Raw genomic sequence first — 19,198 nt, forward strand, 5'->3', positions numbered from 1 at the left:
AATTACAATTTCTGTTACTCATTAGTTGTTAGTATAGTAAATGTACAGTATATTTTGAATAAATGTTTACTTGCATTTGAGGTTAGTGTAGAAGCCAGGTATTTGGGGCAAGTGGTGGTTCTTTTCTTTGTATTTTTTCTCTATGTTCTTTATTTTGTTTGAACTGAAGATAATTTTCACATATGTTGATGCCCAAATGATATATTGCTTTTAATTCAACCTCAAAAGAATGAGGAATCTATAAATAAGATTATTCTAAAAGACTGATTCATTGCTTCCACATAAATAACCTAAATTAAATTGCATGTAGTTCTTCCATGTTATTTAATGTTGCTAGTGTATCAAATACTTGTAGAAGATTATCTCAAATATATAATCTCCAAATTCTTTAGCTTACTGCTACTTAAAATGTGGTCCATGAGCTTCTTGTAGCTACTCTTAGAGGAAATAAATACAGAAATCAAGAACATTTAGAAATAATTTGACAGTGATGTTATGTCTCTTCAATCTAATAATTGGGGCTTGGATTTTTAAAAAACTGCATTTATTGCATTTTGCAAAATTGAACGTGCAGATATGAAATAAAAATTGATCCTTTGATAGTTTGAGAAACTTTGGTCTGGTTAAATACTCTCAGTATTTGTATTAACTGTCCATTTCTACTTATCTATTGAAGTGTGTGAATATTTTAAATTTGTTTTTGGCCATAAAATTTTATAGATTTCACAGGAGCATGTTGAAACTTTAAAAATTTTATTTAATTCTAACATCTTGCTAAGTTTGTATGAAATTCCATTTTAGGGAACAAGTTTTGGGGAATAATGTAATAGAAAGCAGGTTGTTTTGAAAGTTGTGAGGGAGTTGTTAAGGCAACTAGTTGCTTTAGTTATCAGCAAACATACCTCCAGTCACAGAAGGCAGGAAAATTGAGGGAGGGGAAAGGACTAGTTGTTTCTTCAAACTTCTAGGAAGGAATAGAGACAAAACGCACATTTGGTCAGTAGGGGCTTAGTTTAGAGCTTGTGAAACATTAAATTTTGTATGTAATTATTTTAATTATTAGATTTCTCTTAAATTTTGAAGTCCGGTTGCATTTATAATGGTAAATCATAAGCAGTGTTTAATGGTGGTTTCAGACCTAAAATACATGTAACGTTAATATCCATAGTGCTTTGTTACGAACATCTGTAGTATGTATATAATTTAATATGTAATTCCTGATTAAGTTTTGTCCTTTTTCTCCTCTTTCCAGGAAGATGATCGTTATGATCTTGAAGACCTTTCTGCATAGAAATGAGGGAAGTACAAAGAACCAAATATAGTTCTGAACTTTCGGATCTGTATTTTGAGATGATTTTATTTTCAGAATGAGAAGTATATCTGGTTATCTTTATGAATGTAGAGACATGAGAAGAGAGTTATGATGGCAAAAAACAAAGAGCCTCGCCCCCCATCCTATACGATCAGTGTAGTTGGACTCTCTGGGACTGAAAAAGACAAAGGTAACTGTGGAGTTGGAAAGTCTTGTTTGTGCAATAGATTTGTACGCTCAAAAGCAGATGAATATTACCCAGAGCATACTTCTGTGCTTAGCACCATTGACTTTGGAGGACGAGTAGTAAACAATGATCACTTTTTGTACTGGGGTGACATAACACAAAATGGTGAAGATGGAGTAGAATGCAAAATTCATGTCATTGAACAAACAGAGTTCATTGATGACCAGACTTTCTTGCCTCATCGGAGTACGAATTTGCAACCATATATAAAACGTGCAGCTGCCTCTAAATTGCAGTCAGCAGAAAAACTAATGTACATTTGCACTGATCAGCTGGGCTTGGAACAAGACTTTGAGCAGAAGCAAATGCCCGAAGGGAAGCTCAATGTAGATGGGTTTTTACTGTGCATTGATGTGAGTCAGGGATGCAATAGGAAGTTTGATGATCAACTTAAATTTGTGAATAATCTTTTTGTCCAACTATCAAAATCAAAAAAGCCTGTAATAATAGCAGCAACTAAATGTGATGAGTGCGTGGATCATTATCTTAGAGAAGTTCAGGCATTTGCTTCAAACAAAAAGAACCTTCTTGTAGTGGAAACATCAGCACGATTTAATGTCAACATCGAGACATGTTTCACTGCACTGGTACAAATGTTGGATAAAACTCGTGGCAAACCTAAAATTATTCCCTATCTGGATGCTTATAAAACACAGCGACAACTTGTTGTCACAGCAACAGATAAGTTTGAAAAACTTGTGCAGACTGTGAGAGATTATCATGCAACTTGGAAAACTGTTAGTAATAAATTAAAAAATCATCCTGATTATGAAGAATACATCAACTTAGAGGGAACAAGAAAGGCCAGAAATACATTCTCAAAACATATAGAACAACTTAAACAAGAACACATAAGAAAAAGGAGAGAAGAATATATAAATACTTTACCAAGAGCTTTTAATACTCTTTTGCCAAACTTAGAAGAGATTGAACATTTGAATTGGTCAGAAGCTTTGAAGTTGTTGGAAAAGAGAGCAGACTTTCAGTTATGTTTTGTGGTGCTAGAAAAAACACCTTGGGATGAAACTGACCATATAGACAAAATTAATGATAGACGAATCCCATTTGACCTCCTGAGCACTTTAGAAGCTGAGAAAGTCTATCAGAACCATGTACAACATCTAATATCAGAGAAAAGAAGGGTAGAAATGAAGGAAAAATTCAAAAAGACTTTGGAAAAAATTCAGTTCATTTCACCTGGGCAGCCGTGGGAAGAAGTTATGTGCTTTGTTATGGAGGATGAAGCCTTCAAGTACATCACAGAGGCCGATAGCAAAGAGGTGTATGGTAGGCATCAGCGAGAAATAGTTGAAAAAGCCAAAGAAGAGTTTCAGGAAATGCTTTTTGAGCACTCTGAACTTTTTTATGATTTAGATCTTAATGCAACACCTAGTTCAGATAAAATGAGTGAAATTCATACAGTTTTGAGTGAAGAACCTAGATATAAAGCTTTACAGAAACTTGCACCTGATAGGGAATCTCTTCTACTTAAGCACATAGGGTTTGTTTATCACCCCACTAAAGAAACCTGTCTTAGTGGCCAAAATTGTACAGACATTAAAGTAGAGCAAGTACTTGCCAGTAGTCTTTTGCAGTTGGATCATGGCCGCTTACGGTTGTATCATGATAGTACCAATATAGATAAAGTTAACCTTTTCATTTTAGGGAAGGATGGCCTTGCCCAAGAACTAGCAAATGAGATAAGAACACAATCCACTGATGATGAGTATGCCTTAGATGGAAAAATTTATGAACTTGATCTTCGGCCAGTTGATGCCAAGTCGCCTTACTTCTTAAGTCAATTGTGGACTGCTGCCTTTAAACCACATGGGTGCTTCTGTGTATTTAATTCCATTGAGTCACTGAATTTTATTGGAGAATTTATTGGAAAAATAAGAACTGAAGCTTCTCAGATCAGAAAAGATAAATACATGGCAAATCTTCCATTTACATTAATTCTGGCTAATCAGAGAGATTCCATGAGTAAGAATCTACCAATTCTCAGGCACCAAGGGCAACAGTTGGCAAACAAGTTACAATGTCCTTTTGTAGATGTACCTCCTGGTACATATCCTCGTAAATTTAATGAAACCCAAATAAAGCAAGCTCTAAGAGGAGTATTAGAATCAGTTAAGCATAATTTAGATGTGGTGAGCCCAGTTCCCACCAGTAAGGATGTATCAGAAGCTGACTTGAGAATTGTCATGTGTGCCATGTGTGGTGATCCCTTTAGTGTGGATCTTATTCTTTCACCCTTCCTTGATTCTCATTCTTGTAGTGCTGCTCAAGCTGGACAGAATAATTCCCTAATGCTTGATAAAATCATTGGTGAAAAAAGGAGGCGAATACAGATCACAATATTATCATACCATTCTTCAATTGGGGTAAGGAAAGATGAACTAGTTCATGGGTATATATTAGTTTATTCTGCCAAACGGAAAGCGTCAATGGGAATGCTTCGAGCATTTCTATCAGAAGTTCAAGACACCATTCCTGTACAGCTGGTGGCAGTTACTGACAGCCAAGCAGATTTTTTTGAAAATGAGGCTATCAAGGAGTTAATGACTGAAGGAGAACACATTGCAACTGAGATCACTGCTAAGTTTACAGCACTGTATTCTTTATCTCAATATCATCGACAAACTGAGGTCTTTACACTGTTTTTCAGTGATGTTCTAGAGAAAAAAAATATGATAGAAAATTCCTATTTATCTGATAATACAAGGGAATCAACCCATCAAAGTGAGGATGTTTTTCTACCATCTCCCAGAGACTGTTTCCCCTATAACAACTACCCTGATTCAGATGATGATACAGAAGCACCACCTCCTTATAGTCCGATTGGGGATGATGTACAGTTGCTTCCAACACCTAGTGACCGTTCCAGATACAGATTAGATTTAGAAGGAAATGAATATCCTATTCATAGCACCCCAAACTGTCATGACCATGAACGCAACCATAAAGTGCCTCCACCTATTAAACCTAAACCAGTTGTACCTAAGACAAATGTGAAAAAACTGGATCCAAACCTCTTAAAAACAATTGAAGCTGGTATTGGTAAAAATCCAAGAAAACAGACTTCCCGGGTACCTTTGGCACATCCTGAAGATATGGATCCTTCAGATAACTATGCGGAACCCATTGACACAATTTTCAAACAGAAGGGCTATTCTGATGAGATATATGTTGTCCCAGATGATAGTCAGACTCGCATTATTAAAATTCGAAACTCATTTGTAAATAACACCCAAGGAGATGAAGAAAATGGATTTTCTGATAGAACCTCAAAAAGTCATGGGGAAAGGAGGCCTTCAAAATACAAATATAAATCTAAAACCCTGTTTAGTAAAGCCAAGTCGTACTATAGAAGAACACATTCAGATGCAAGTGATGATGAGGCTTTCACCACTTCTAAAACAAAAAGAAAAGGAAGACATCGTGGAAGTGAAGAAGATCCACTTCTTTCTCCTGTTGAAACTTGGAAAGGTGGTATTGATAATCCTGCAATCACTTCAGACCAGGAATTAGATGATAAGAAAATGAAGAAGAAAACCCACAAAGTAAAAGAAGATAAAAAGGTAAGTTTAACTTATAAAACTTTACTAAACACTAATAATGTTTATGAAGATGTTTGTTTTGCCTTTTAAAATACATATTTTTTAAGGTAACGAATTGAATATTATTGAGAACTTAGGCTGCATTAGGTCATTCGGTAAATAATTAGCTCTTTTTTAATGTTTTTAGTATTTTGTGAGGGTGAATTATTTTCATTACTTTTTAAATTGCATTATTTTTTACTTGTGTCTTTAGTGTAGAAGTTTGAATTCTTATTCTTCAGTGTAATTATTCTAGGTGAATATGCTTATTTTCCTTTTAGAAACGGAGATATAAAGTGATTTTGCTCTTTTTTTTGTTTTTACGTATCCCATTTATCTTTTTGCCTTCTTGACCTAGCAGTTTTACAAAATTAATTTGACCTACCAGTATCAAAGATACTAAAATATAATAATTTGTAATATTGGAAATTATTCACAATTTTGGAATTTACAGTTCCAGGAAGCTTCTTTGTGGATGGTGGTGTAATGCCTAAAGACATGCAGAAAGGTTTCTGAAGTTTGAATTGTAACGTTCTGACCAAATAGCAATACAGTATCCATTTTCAGTAGATATTAATTTACCTGATGGTATTAAGCATTAAAAGCTTAAATATGTATGCTATTAAAGTTATAATTAATAATTTTAATTAGATCTTTATCACAGTGGTACCTTAGCACCTTTACTTCCAGTACTCTTTGACTCTTGAGTGTGCATAAACTTTCTTCAGATTTTTTATGATTTTAAGATAGTCTTTCAGCAGGCTTTCATTGTCCATGTTGATAATTTTTTCATCAGTTATGTATGTCCATCATCTTAGTACATATTTACAGCAGGTACTCACAACACATGCTACTAGCTAACGATCTTTCATACTCAGCTATTAATCACTAGTTTTTACTATACATTTTATCACCACCAAAAGACTTCAGCATTTTTTCTTATGTTATTAAAACTACTTAATGCATATTAACAAAAATAAAGCATTTACAGCCTTTCCATTTTAAATTGCTTTTGTGTATATGTGTGTTATTTTTCTATTTTTGATCATAAGTTTACTAAGTGTTTTGGTAACTTTTTTTTTTAATTTTTTTTTTAACGTTTATTTACTTTTTGAGACAGAGAGAGACAGAGCATGAACGGGGGAGGGTTAGAGAGAGAGGGAGACACAGAATCTGAAAGAGGCCCCGGGCTCTGAGCTGTCAGCACAGACCCTGACGCAGGGCTTGAACTCAGAGACTGTGAGATCATGACCCAAGCTGAAGTCGGACGCTCAATCGACTGAGCCACCCAGGCGCCCCGGTAACTTTTTATTATAATTTCAACTTGAAGAATAGTTGCAGGAAGGATAAAAGCTTTTGTATATTCTTTACTGAGATTTACCCTCAGGAAACATTTTGTCCTGCTTCCTTGATCTATTTGATGTGTGTGTGTGTGTATTGAGGTTTATTGTTTTGAGCCCTTTGAGGTTAAATTGGAGATGTTGGACTCTTTCTACCATTAAATACTTCATTTTGTGAGAACAAGAACATTCTCTTAAATAGTAACAGTACAGATACCAAAATGAGGAAATTTAATGATAGTGTAGTACTATTATTTAATATACAATCTATGAGCAAACACTTAGGTTTTCAACATCTTTCTCAATAGTTTTCTTTATATTTCCCCATTATTCCTTATTTTTATTTAGTTGCAGTAGTAGTGTGTATGTGCTTTTTTATTTTTTTCACTTAGTTGCATTTTTCCATATTGCTCCATAGTATTTCAGTTAATACCTTTACTTATTACATTGTTTTCCATTTAACAAATTGTTTTAAAACTGGGTGGCTAGGCTTCTAGGTTTTTAATTTTGCTATCATTTTTTTATTGCAGTGGCCAATTTGCATGAAAGATTGTTCTTTTTCGATTATTTTCTTTTTTAAATGTTTTATTTTTGAGAGAGCATGCGAGTGAGCACGGGGAGGGGCAGAGAGAGAAGGAGACCTAGAATCTGAAGCAGGCTCCAGGTTCTGAGCTGTCAGCACAGAGCCTGATGTGGGGCCCAAACCCATGAACTGTGAGATCATAACCTGGGCTGAAGTCAGACATTTAACATACTGAGCCACCCAGGCACCCCTAGGTCATTTCTTTAGGGTAAAAATGTTCAACAGTTGAATTCCAAAGACATAAATGACTCGATATTTATTATTACTATAGTTATTTTAGTGTTAATTTCTTAACTATGAGCACTGTGAGGAAGGAATATACCAAATTTGTATTTATATTCTGAAATTTTAGCACATTACCTGATTTCAGTTAGTTCAGTAATAATATTCCTTGAATTAAATGTTTCTCATACATGATTTGTCTTACATAGTCACTTAATTATACACATGGTCCTTGACTTAGGATGGTTCCAACTAAGATTTTTCAGCTTTATGATAGTGCAAAAGCAGTAGCACATTCAATAGAAACCATACTTAGAATTTTGAATTTTGGTCTTTTCCTGGGCTAGTGAGATGTAGTACAATATTCTTGTGATGCCGGGCAATGGTAGCAAGCTGCAGCTCCATTCAGCCATGCAGTCATGAGGGGTAAACAACCATTCTTTGCCACAAAATCATTCTGTTTTTCATTTCAGTACAGTATTCAGTACATTTCAGAATATTCATCACTTACTAATAGCATAGTCTTTGTGTTATGTGATTTTGCCCAACTGTAGACTAATGTGTTTTGAGAGCATTTGAGGTAGGATAGGCTAAGCTATGATGTTAGACGTGTGAGGTATATTAAGTGGTTTTTTGATTTAATGATACGTATTTTCTTTTTTTTTTTTTTAATTTTTTTTTCAACGTTTTTTATTTATTTTTGGGACAGAGCGAGACAGAGCATGAACGGGGTGGGGGTGGGGGGCAGAGAGAGAGGGAGACACAGAATCGGAAACAGGCTCCAGGCTCTGAGCCATCAGCCCAGAGCCCGACACGGGGCTCGAACCCACGGACCGTGAGTTCATGACCTGGCTGAAGTCGGACGCTTAACCGACTGCGCCACCCAGGCGCCCCGGGAAATGATACGTATTTTCAACTTACAATGGGTTGAGCAGGATATAACCCCATCCTAAGTTGAGGAAGTTCAGGAAGATAAGAATTTTACTGAATCTAATATCCAATGTTAATTGATATTATAATTAATACAGGATTTTATTGTTTCTTTTTTAAAGATACATAAAGTAATGGTGGTATTTACATTCACCACATCTTAAAATCACTAAATACAGTAATTTGTCTTTAATTTTTGTTATTATTCCACAGAGAAACATGGGCCTAGGTTCTCTTCTTCTTCACTTGCAGTGGTTCATATATTTGCTTCTACTCAGCCTTTTGTATAATGTACCTCTTTTCATTTGGTGTCAGTCTTGTCCTCACTTCTATTGAAGTGATGCATTGGCTTTGGGTCGTATTTATAATCTGCCTTCAGTTGACTTAACTCACGGTAGTTTGTGCTATTTTAATCTTTAGAGCTATTTTAGAATTTCCTTGTACTTTCATATAACATTGCTTTAGTTTTTAGATTCATGTATTAGAATATTTGAACTCTAAGAAAATTGAAGAAATTCTATTTTAGAAGTTCTTAGGTCTGTAAATAATTTTTAATTTTTTAATTTATCGCTTAAATGTTTAGTTTCTATACCTGTGATCTTAAAAAGATAAACATAGTTTACAGTGAAATTTTACAGAAACAGTGTTGGACCACAGCTATATTTTATGGATTTGTGTGTATATATGCACAGTATATGTCTTAGCTCACTCCAAAGCTAACTTTATATAAGTTATCCATAATATTTTTTTTTTCCAAGCAAGGCTGGAGCACTTTAGTGCAACTTAATTTTCCTAAAAATTATTTTCATTATGTAAGCTGGACTTGAGTAATTGTTGTCTCATGTTTCAGTTCAGTAAGCATTAGCTAATAACCTGCTAAACACTTAAAGTCTGTGCAGAAAGTTGTTGAAGGATATAAAAAAAAGAACACACATCCCCTTAAAGAGTTTAAATGGTAGTTAGAGAGACCATACCTTGTGCTTGGGGCAGTGTTAAGAAAGTACTACTAGAACAATTTAAGGAAGCATAGTTAAGGGCACATGGTTTGTTGGAGCCAGACTTCTGGGATTTGAATCCAGGCTCTGTCATTTACTAGCTGTGTAAGTGTGTAATCATTCTGCACTTCCAACTAGGAAAATGGAAATAAACATATTTCTTGGGACTGCTATGAAAAATCAGTTCATATTTATTTATAGCAGTGCCTGACGCATTAGTAAATTTGTTAAATAAAGTATGTACACTATTTTTTGATAGTATCACTTAAATATAAATATTAAAGGAATACAGGCTGAGCTATTACCCTAGAGTTTATAGTTAATTTCACAAAGCTTCATGAAGAAAGAGGTACGTCACCAGTTTGGGGTATTTTGGTTGGCTTTAAAGAAGGAGAAAAGATTTTAGGTGGGGAAAATCATGTTTACAGAGGCATAAAATTGTTACTAAGTAAGGTGAGAGATGATAGGAAACTGCCCTTATTTTGGGGATATTGTGAAATAACACTGCATTTATAAAAATCTGCTAAGTTGAAGAGCTAGTTTAAATCCAAAAGCAGTTAGTTAAGCAAGGCCTGAGGAGTAAGGAAAGTTGTGTTGGATTTCAGGTTGCAGGTAGGGAAGTGATTGGCCTCACATAGTCTAGGTGGGAAGCTGATGTATATACTCCGTTTATTTTTACTTATTTTTTTAAGTAATCTGTATACCCAAAGTGGAGCTCGAACTTAGAACCCCAGGATCAGGAGTCACGTCATCTACTGACCGAGCTTCCTTACATATTCATTTTTGAAGTTAGAGAGCTACAGAAACCAAATGAGAAGTCAATAAAGCTAAAAGTTGACTCTTTAAGAAGACTAGAAAAGTAGACAAATGTCCTTCAAGATTAATCAGAAAAAAAGAGAAGGCATAATTAAATACTGACAATGAAAAAGGGAACATAATCACAGATAGATTAAAAAATAATAGAACATTGGGGCACCTGGGTAGCTCAGTTGATTAAGTGTCTGACTTCAGCTCAGGTCATCATCTCACAGTTCATGAGTTTGAGCCCTGCGTCGCGCTCTGTGCGAACAGCTCAGAGCCTGGAACCTGCTTCAGATTCTGTGGCTCCTTCTCTCTGCCCCTCTACTGCTCATGCTCTGTTTCTCTCTCTGTCTCTTTCAAAAGTAAACATTAAAAAAAAAATACTTAAAAAAAAGATAATAGAATACTATCAACAGTTTTATGTCAGCATATTTGAAAGTTTAAACAAAATTAACACAAACTCAGAAAAATACAGACAAGAAAGCTTTGAATAATCCCATAACTATTTTTATTGTTGTTTTTAAAAGAAGGAGAGTGAACGCAATGGGGGGTGGAGGAGGGAGAGAGAGAGAATCTTAAGCAGGCACCACATCCAGTGCAAACATGATGTAGGGCTCAATCTCACGACTCTGAGATCATGACCTGAGCCAAAGTCAAGAGTCAGACACATAACCAACTGAGCCACCCAGGCACCCCAGTCCCATAAGTTGTGGAGTAATAGTTTTATCTTGCACAAAAATGCTAGGCTTAGATCATTTGATAGGAGACTTTTCAAGGAATGGATGATTTCAGTGTTCTTCAAACTATTCCAGAAAACAGAAAGCAGGAGAATACGTTCTTTAATTCATTTTCTTGAAGTCATCTAGTCTTAATTTCAGAATCAGACAAGGATGGTATAAGAAAGGAAAATTATAGTCCTGTTTTGCTTAGGGGAGTGTACATGCAAAAATCCTAAATGAAATACAAATACAGGTCCACAGGCCCTTGACTGCAGTTTTGAAATCCAACAACTTCTGAAAACCAAGTTTTTTGTTTTTGTTATTTTTTTTCAAACTTTGCGACACAATCTGATTTGACCTGCTCTTGGTTGCAGAATCTTATTTGAGGCTATTTTTAATCATTGCTGATCTTATTTAGAGTAAATATCCATACAGTTCACTGCAGAACCGACCCACACTTTAATGGGGTTACATAATTGACAGTTTTTGTACTGTACATTATGGCTAATGACTAAAAACTTCCAAATGCTAAAACATATTTTCCTCAAGGGTTTTAGATAAGGGATTTTGGACATATAATAGCAAAAAACATGCAGCAACAGTGTATGAAAGGCATTTTATTAAATTTAATTCATAGAAAACTATATTATGAATAGATAAGAACCTTAACTTGGAAAAAAGGTTTCTACAAATAAACAATTGAAATCTGCAACAAATATCCTGCAACAAATGCCCTAAATGGGGAAATGGACTCTCTTTTCAACCGGGAACAAGATAATGTACACACTGTCACCACTTTCTTCAGTATTATGTGGAGGTGCTAGTCAAAGCAATAAAATAAAAAAAATTAAATGCATGAATATTAGAATGGAGGAAGCAAAATTGTCATTATTGGCTGATGTGATTGTCTATGTAAAAGCCATAAAGGATCTACAAATAAATTAATGGTAGTAGAGGAGTTAACAGAAATAGTTTGAGTAATATCAGTTACCAAAAGTCAATTGCTTCTCTGTATATTGGGAATAAATAGTAAAAATAATTGGAGAAGATACTAGTTACAGAAGCATGGTAGATTATCCAGTGCCTGGGAGTAATTATAACATGTGCACACCACTATGTGGAAAGGTATTGAAAAACAGTGAAAAAGATCTAAATAAATGGGGAACTCTAGTGCTTTCCTGTCCACGAATATAGCATATTTTGAAGAAGTCATTGCTTTCAGACTAATCTCTGGATTCAGTGTTTCATTCAGAGTGTCAGGGTTTTTCAGGTTACTTCACACAGTGTTTTTAACCCATGTATGGAAGAGTAAAGAGCCTAGAATAGGACACTTTTTAAAAAAAAAAGTTTATTTATTTTTGAGAGATAGCAAGAGAGGGGCGGAAGGAGGGAGGGAGAGAGAGCGAGAAACCCAAGCAGGTTCTGCTTAAACCCATGAATTGCGATATCATTACCTGAGCCGAAATGAAGAGTCAGATGCTTAACTGAGCCACCCAGGTGCTCCTAGAATAGGCCACTTAAGAAGAAAGGCAGAGGTGGAGTGGTGGTGATGGGTGTATGTGCTTATTTTATCAGATAACGTAAAACTTTAGCATGTAAGACTGGTATTGGCACAGAGATAGGCATATTGACCAATAGAAAAGTACACCTCAAAACATCTAGTCTTCTGTCTTGGAACTGTTATTCCAGTATGGTAGCCAACGGGGCTATTGAAATGTGGCTTATCTGAATTGAGATGTGCTAGTGTAGAGGGTGAGGAAAGGCCTCCCTGAGAAGTGTCATTTTAAGTCAGATATGATGGGTTAATAGGACTTAACCAGTGGAATGGTTGGATGGTTGGAAGACTATTTAATGCTGAATGAATAGAGTGTTCATGTTGTGAGAGGGAATGTGGTATGTTCTTTAAAGAGGTCACTGTAAGTGGTCATTAATCTAAGGAAGGTACTGGCATACTTTCCATAGAGTCAGGTAGTATTTTAGGCTTTGCAGGTAACGTAGCCTCTGTTACAACTGTTCAGATCTGCTGTTGCAGTATAAACACAGGCAGCAGGCTGAATTGCTGACTCTTAGTTCTGTGGGAAAGAGTAGTACAAGGAGAGACTCGCTAGTTGGGACTAGACTTGGACCTTTTTAGCATTGTTAGACATTTCTGTTATTTAGCTTTGAAGTGATACACTAGACAGTGGATGGATTTGAAATCACTTGGTTTCCATGTGGTGAATGGGTTGAGCCATGGAAGACCAATTAGCATATTACAGTTATCTAAATAAATCATGATGAAAACTTTTGAGTAGTTGGAGTGGGAAGGGAGAATGATGGCAGTGGAGGGAATGAGATGGATTTAAGAGTACCTAAAATCTCTAAGATTTGATGGTGTATTGTTTGGGGAGAAAGAGTGAGAATGGTAAATGAGATAGGAAAGATACCTTCTTGGTTTCTGGCTTATGCAGCTTTAACAGTGTTGATGCTGTTTATGATGTAGAACATTAGAGATTTACCAGGTTTAGAGTTGGGGAGTGGAAATTATAACTTTGGTTTTAGAGTTCAAGTGGAGATGTTAATTTGGCAGTTAGATGTTCTCACAGGAGAGGTCTGAGTTGGAGATACATATTTAGGACACACTGAAGTAGAGATGGCAGATGAAATTGACCTTGGGAGTACAGAGGAGTGCCTACCAGAGCCTTGAGGAACTGCCAGTGTTGAATGACTAGTCTTTTGTTCCATTATGGTGGATTAGTTTCTATATTCATTTTTAAATTAAATACTCTTATGAATTCTGAACCCAAGTTTATACATTTGTTTTTTTTTTTCCCCTCTAAGAGGAGAGGTCATTCTGTTTATCTTCGTTCTTTGATTCCAAGATGGGAGCTGTAGTCTTAAAAACCTTTTTTCAGATTCCTTAATACCTAAAAAGTTACGACTTTTGGGCATTAGTGGCATCTAAGGAAGATCTGTTTCTCTTAAAGTGGGCTTATTTGTCATTCCTGCCAATCAAAGAAGGCTTTATGTTTGATCGTCCTTTATTCTCTGCTCCAAAATGAGTTTAGTGTTAGTTATGAAATCAAAACCTTTTAAGAAATTTCTTGATTGCAACCATCAGAATTACTTTGTTTATATCATACACATAAATATTTCTCCATAAATGAAATCTCAAAAAATAATACTGTATACATTATTTTGATTTTCTAGTCCATTACAGTGAAATAAAGAGGTGCTGGTTGTGACCTACTGAATTGATTTCATAACTTACAGGTGTTTGAAAAAGTGCTTTAAGACCGTGAACTGAATGAGAAATTTGAGTTGCATTGGTAAAATTGCCAGTTTTTAATACACTTATTCAATGAAATGAGGTATACCTGTGATCAAGCCAGTTTGGTTTTTCTTCAGTATCTATTTCTGTTACGCTAGCTTGACTCAGATCGGAAATAGTAAATTATTTGTTGAATTTTATGGTGCATTAGAGTGAGTTGGTATTTCAGCTTCTTTTAATACTGTTTTTCTGTCTTATTTCCAGGTCCTGAGTCTTTTCATCCTCTTATTTATATTAGTGACTACCAATTCCTCTTTTATTCTCAAATGTTGCTTCTAGTCTGTATTCTTCTCGATGTATTTTACTGCTTCTTTCTTACTAAACCTGATTCTGAGATAATGCCTTAGAAGATTCTGCTGCTTTAGCCCTTGTAATACGGTTTGAGGAAGAATACCAAAATAGGCATGTTACCTTTAAAAAAAACCAAAGAGGTAGATGCCTATGTATGTAATGAGTCACAAAATGTTAATTTAATATTAATAAATAGTGAATTGATGCCTGCTATTAATACTTTAGATTCTTTTGAATGTAATGAATCTTAGGTTTAGTTTTTACTTCTGACTTGTAGAATCTGTCTTTATTAAACACAGTACTTTTAAATATACTGTTAATCAAACAGTGGTGGCAAGAATTTTTTTTTGATTTATAAATTGTTCATTCCAGATATAAGAATGAGATATATATCTGCATTGAACTGTTTTGTCTGTATCAAAATGCATAAGTTACAGGGTAAGTTTGGGTTTCACTTCTAGTGTGTATCCCTTAACTTGTTGACAGTTAATTTGATGGACTATCAGTGTTCACATCTGAGAAAAACTGAAATTCTTTAAAGAATTTTAATTAAGGCTAAATAAAAATTGGATGCTAAAAAGCTTACTGTAGAAAGAACAATACTTTTAGATCAGATACAGATAGAGTAAGCTTAGACTTTGTTTAATGAGCAAGGTCATTTAACAGAGCCTTGAACTGCTTGGAAGTTTCAGGTTTTCTATTTTATACATATTTTGGGAGAGTACCTTAGTTTTCTTGTTGGCAGAGTACCCATTATATTGATTATTATCTTGCAGATATTCCTTAGGGGAGAGAGAGTGTGGGTCACTCTTGTAAAGGTGATATATTCAGAAGAAAGGGAAAGCTGGTTTCCCAGACTCTCCTCAATCAGCATCTTTTCTAGACTATGTATCTTGATTTGGGACTGTACCCATTTGTAGCCAGGGAACTCTGGCCGGGAGAATAGAGTTTATGGTACTAAATATAGGCCTGAGCCTTTATCCCTAGAACTTTGGGTGGAGTTGCCTTTCCCCCAAATTGGGTAATTTGTTAGGGGATGAAAACCATAATATCTGTTACAAGGAAGATTTATATCTTGTTTATAATACATTTTTATGGCCTGATACAGTATGTTGACTGTTGTCAGTTGAAGTCAGTATGAGTATGTGGCTTTGTTTTTGTAGTGGTGAAAAAGAACCCTTTATGTGTGTGTGCTTTTTTTTTTTTTTTTAAGTAATTACCATTTAGTTTTGACTTAAGGAAACTGTCAATTTATTCTATGAACATCTTATTGAATGCCCACTATGCTTGAGCACTGTTTGAAGTTAAGGGTACAGGAATGAATTGGTGTGTGGGCTCTGCTGTCAAGGAATTAAGTCTAGTAAAATTTGTTGTTGAAAATTAAACATTTTACACTTACATTGAGATTTAGCAGAACTTATGGTTCTTTAATATTTCCATTCTCATTTGGAAAGCATTTGGTGAGGTGTTCTTTAGTAACCATTTCAATTGCTTTCTTACTGGCTACTGGCTAAATTGGTCTATGCCTGATTATTTACATGAAGTTCCTAAAATTTCTCATAAAGTTGGTGACGTTTCTGGTGCCAGATACATCAATTTATGACATTACATAGGTGTGGATATATTATGTGAGTATTTCTGTTTATGTTTTACAATTTGCTATTTATGTGTGCTGTCCATTTGACCATGATTTTTAACTTTTCAAATTCATATTGAAAAGTAACTAGATGGGTAAGGTTTTTTTTTTTTTTTTTAATGTTTGTTTATTTTTGAGAGACCGCCAAAGTGAGGGAGGGGCAGAGAGACAGAGGGAGACACAAAATCTGAAGTAGGCTCCAGGGTCTGAGCTGTCTGTACAGAGCCTAATGCAGGGCTTGAACCCACAAATTGTGTGATCATAACCCGAGCTGAAGTTGGGATGCTTAACTGATTGAGCCTCCAGGGTCAGCCCCTATATGGGTCAGTTTTTAAAGTATATTTATTTTACTCATGTGTTCTAATGAGGCTTAATTTAAATACTTGTATCATTGGTGTGCTTTTTTTTTTTTTTACTAACTTAGAAGCAAATGGAATGGCACCTGGATTGGTCATTTGGTTAAGTGTCAAACTCTTGATTTTGGTTCAGGTCATGATCTCCCAGTTTGTGAGATTGAGTCCCCAAGCTCCGCGTCAGACTCTGTGCTGTCAGTGTGGATCTTGCTTGTGATTTTGTCTCTCTCTTTCCCTCTGTCCATCACATATGCTTACTCTTTCTTTCAAAAAATAAATAAATAAATTTAAGAAAATTAAAACGTAAATTTCTCCAGTGTGGCATTCTTTTCAAACTTTTTTTCTTTGCTTTCATAACAGCATATTTTGAATGTTTAGCAAAAACTGGCATAGCACAAATTCTGAAATTTTGTTTTTTTAACTTTTTTTAATGTTTATTTTTGAGAGAGAGAGAGGGATAGAGAAAGAGGGGGGACGCAGAATCTGAAACAGGCTCCAGGCTCTGAGCCATCAGCACAGAGCCCAATGCGTGGTTCACACCTGCAAACTGCGAGATCATGACCTGAGCTGAAGTCAGACAGACACTTGTCTGACTGAGCCGCCCAGGCACCCCAGTATTGAAATTACTCTTAATTCTACAGCACACTGATTGTAATTGTTAGAATATGTTAATATATCAAGGAGTCACTTAACTCTGTTAACATAGAAAATTAAAGCTTATAATTTTCTATCCGTGGTCTGTTGTTACTGTTCTAAGACTTACGGGTAATTTTACAGGGCTGTCACTTTTATGTACTCCAAAATTTGGTATACTACAAATTGTCCCACTTTAATCCTAGAAGAGTTATTTCTGTAATAGGTATAGTTTTATGATTTCTAACTCTAATGTTTTCTTGTCATCTCAGCTGATGTTGTAAAGGAGTCCTCGAGTAAAAATGACTTAATTTATGAGTGTGAAAAGAAAAACCCCAAAAGACTGCTTTTTAAAAATAGTAATTTTTGATGTTTCCAATTTTTAAGGACAAAATATAAGTGTAACAAAAGTGATGTGAGTGTATCTAACTTTATCCATGTGGAAGGTAAACTTCGAACATTTTTTATAAAGTAATTGTTTTGAGCTTCAGGGGAATTGTTCTTAACCTTTGAAAATTTGAGGAAAGGTTTGGGTATTTTCCCTGGAAAAATGCACATGCACAAAATTTTAAGGGTTTCATATATTTTCTAAAGCTGTGGACTCTAGCTTAAGAACCTCTGTTGAGGGGCGCCTGGGTGGCTCAGTCGGTTAAGCGTCCGACTTCAGCTCAGGTCACGATCTCGCTGTCCGCGAGTTCGAGCCCCGCGTCGGGCTCTGGGCTGATGGCTCAGAGCCTGGAGCCTGCTTCCGATTCTGTGTCTCCCTCTCTCTCTGCCCCTCCCCCGTTCATGCTGTGTCTCTCTCTGTCTCAAAAATAAATAAACGTTAAAAAAAAAAAAAAGAACCTCTGTTGATAATGAGGAAGGAAGAAGACACACTGAAAAATTTATCTATTGATGCTCTGATTGATAATCGTTAGAGTAACAAAGTACCTAACAGATTAGTTGTGAAACAAAAGAAAAATCAGTGGTTTTAAAAGGAAGTGCTGGGGGGCTTCTGGGGGGCTCAGTCAGTAAGTGTCCCAACTCTTGATTTCGGCTCTGTTCATGATCTTGTGGAGCCTGCTTGGGATTCTCTCTCCCTGTCTCTCTGCCTCTTCCCTGCTTGCTCTTGTGCTTTCTCTCTCAAAATAAATAAAAATTTAAAAATAATGGAGTGGTGGATATAATAGAAAACATATTTTTATGTGAATACAGTTAATTCTATGTATTTGAGGAAACTGGGAGGAAAGCCATCCATTATTTCTTTTATTTTATTTATTTATTTATTTATTTATTTATTTATTTATTTAAAATTTTTTAACGTTTATTTATTTTTGGGACAGAGAGAGACAGAGCATGAACGGGGGAGGGGCAGAGAGAGAGGGAGACACAGAATCGGAAGCAGGCTCCAGGCTCTGAGCCATCAGCCCAGAGCCCGACGCCGGGCTCGAACTCATGGACCGCGAGATCGTGACCTGAGCTGAAGTCGGACGCCCAACTGACTGAGCCACCCAGGCGTCCCAACCATTATTTCTTTTAAATAGCTAGATGTTTTGCTAGGACCCTCCCCAAATGATTCCATGTTTATTTTTTGGTTGCTGAAGTTGTTAATGGCATTAATAAAATAACTACCAGGTAGATAATTTATATTGAAATGCTTTATAGGAAGATGGCATCTTAGAGATGAATCATTGCTAGAAACCAGTTTGTCTGTTAGTATGAACAAGAACCCAGACCACATTTATTTATCCTCAGTTACTGTCTCTTCCTTCTTTTTGCTGAGTGGTAGCTTAAAGGGTGTGAAAGAGCCTTCACAATATCCCTGATTTCCAAAGTGTGTTTATACTCTGAGCTAGCACCTACAGCTTTTATAGACTTTTTGAAAAAGGATTGAAGAAGCCTTCGGGGAGTCCTGGCTTCCATTTAAGGCTTTTCTTCTCTTTTTCTTTTCTTTTTCTTTTTCCCTTTCCCCTTTTCCCTTTCCCTTTTCCTTTTCCATGCCCAATGTGGGGCTTTGAACTCATGACCTTGAGATCAAGAGCGGACACTTTCCTGACTGAGCTGCCCTAAGGCTTCTTTCTTATACTGACGTAAGTGTGTGATATGATATAATACTTACTCCTCTCACCTAAAGTAATCACTTTGTAGTAGTTTTATCACTTTGTAGTTTTTTTCTTACTACACTGTAAGCTTTTTGAGGAAAGTTCTGATTATCATTCATCTTTGTGTACCTTACAGTACTATT

General features: G+C 35.6%; 1 protein-coding gene across 5 annotated transcripts in view; it reads left to right on the forward strand.

Moving 5' to 3' along the window:
* The window catches only part of ARHGAP5 (Rho GTPase activating protein 5), an 82,622-nt gene that overhangs the window by 12,024 nt on the left and 51,400 nt on the right, over positions 1-19,198 (forward strand). For all 5 annotated transcript variants that reach the window (XM_043554353.1, XM_043554352.1, XM_043554354.1 and 2 more), the window contains exon 2: positions 1,253-5,140. In XM_043554353.1, the coding sequence (XP_043410288.1) occupies positions 1,421-5,140 (3,720 nt within the window). In that variant the 5' untranslated portion in view covers positions 1,253-1,420. The remainder of the gene's footprint in view (positions 1-1,252; positions 5,141-19,198) is intronic.

The sequence above is a fragment of the Prionailurus bengalensis genome, chromosome B3 (genome assembly GCF_016509475.1).
Source record: "Prionailurus bengalensis isolate Pbe53 chromosome B3, Fcat_Pben_1.1_paternal_pri, whole genome shotgun sequence".
Lineage (NCBI taxonomy): Eukaryota > Metazoa > Chordata > Mammalia > Carnivora > Felidae > Prionailurus > Prionailurus bengalensis.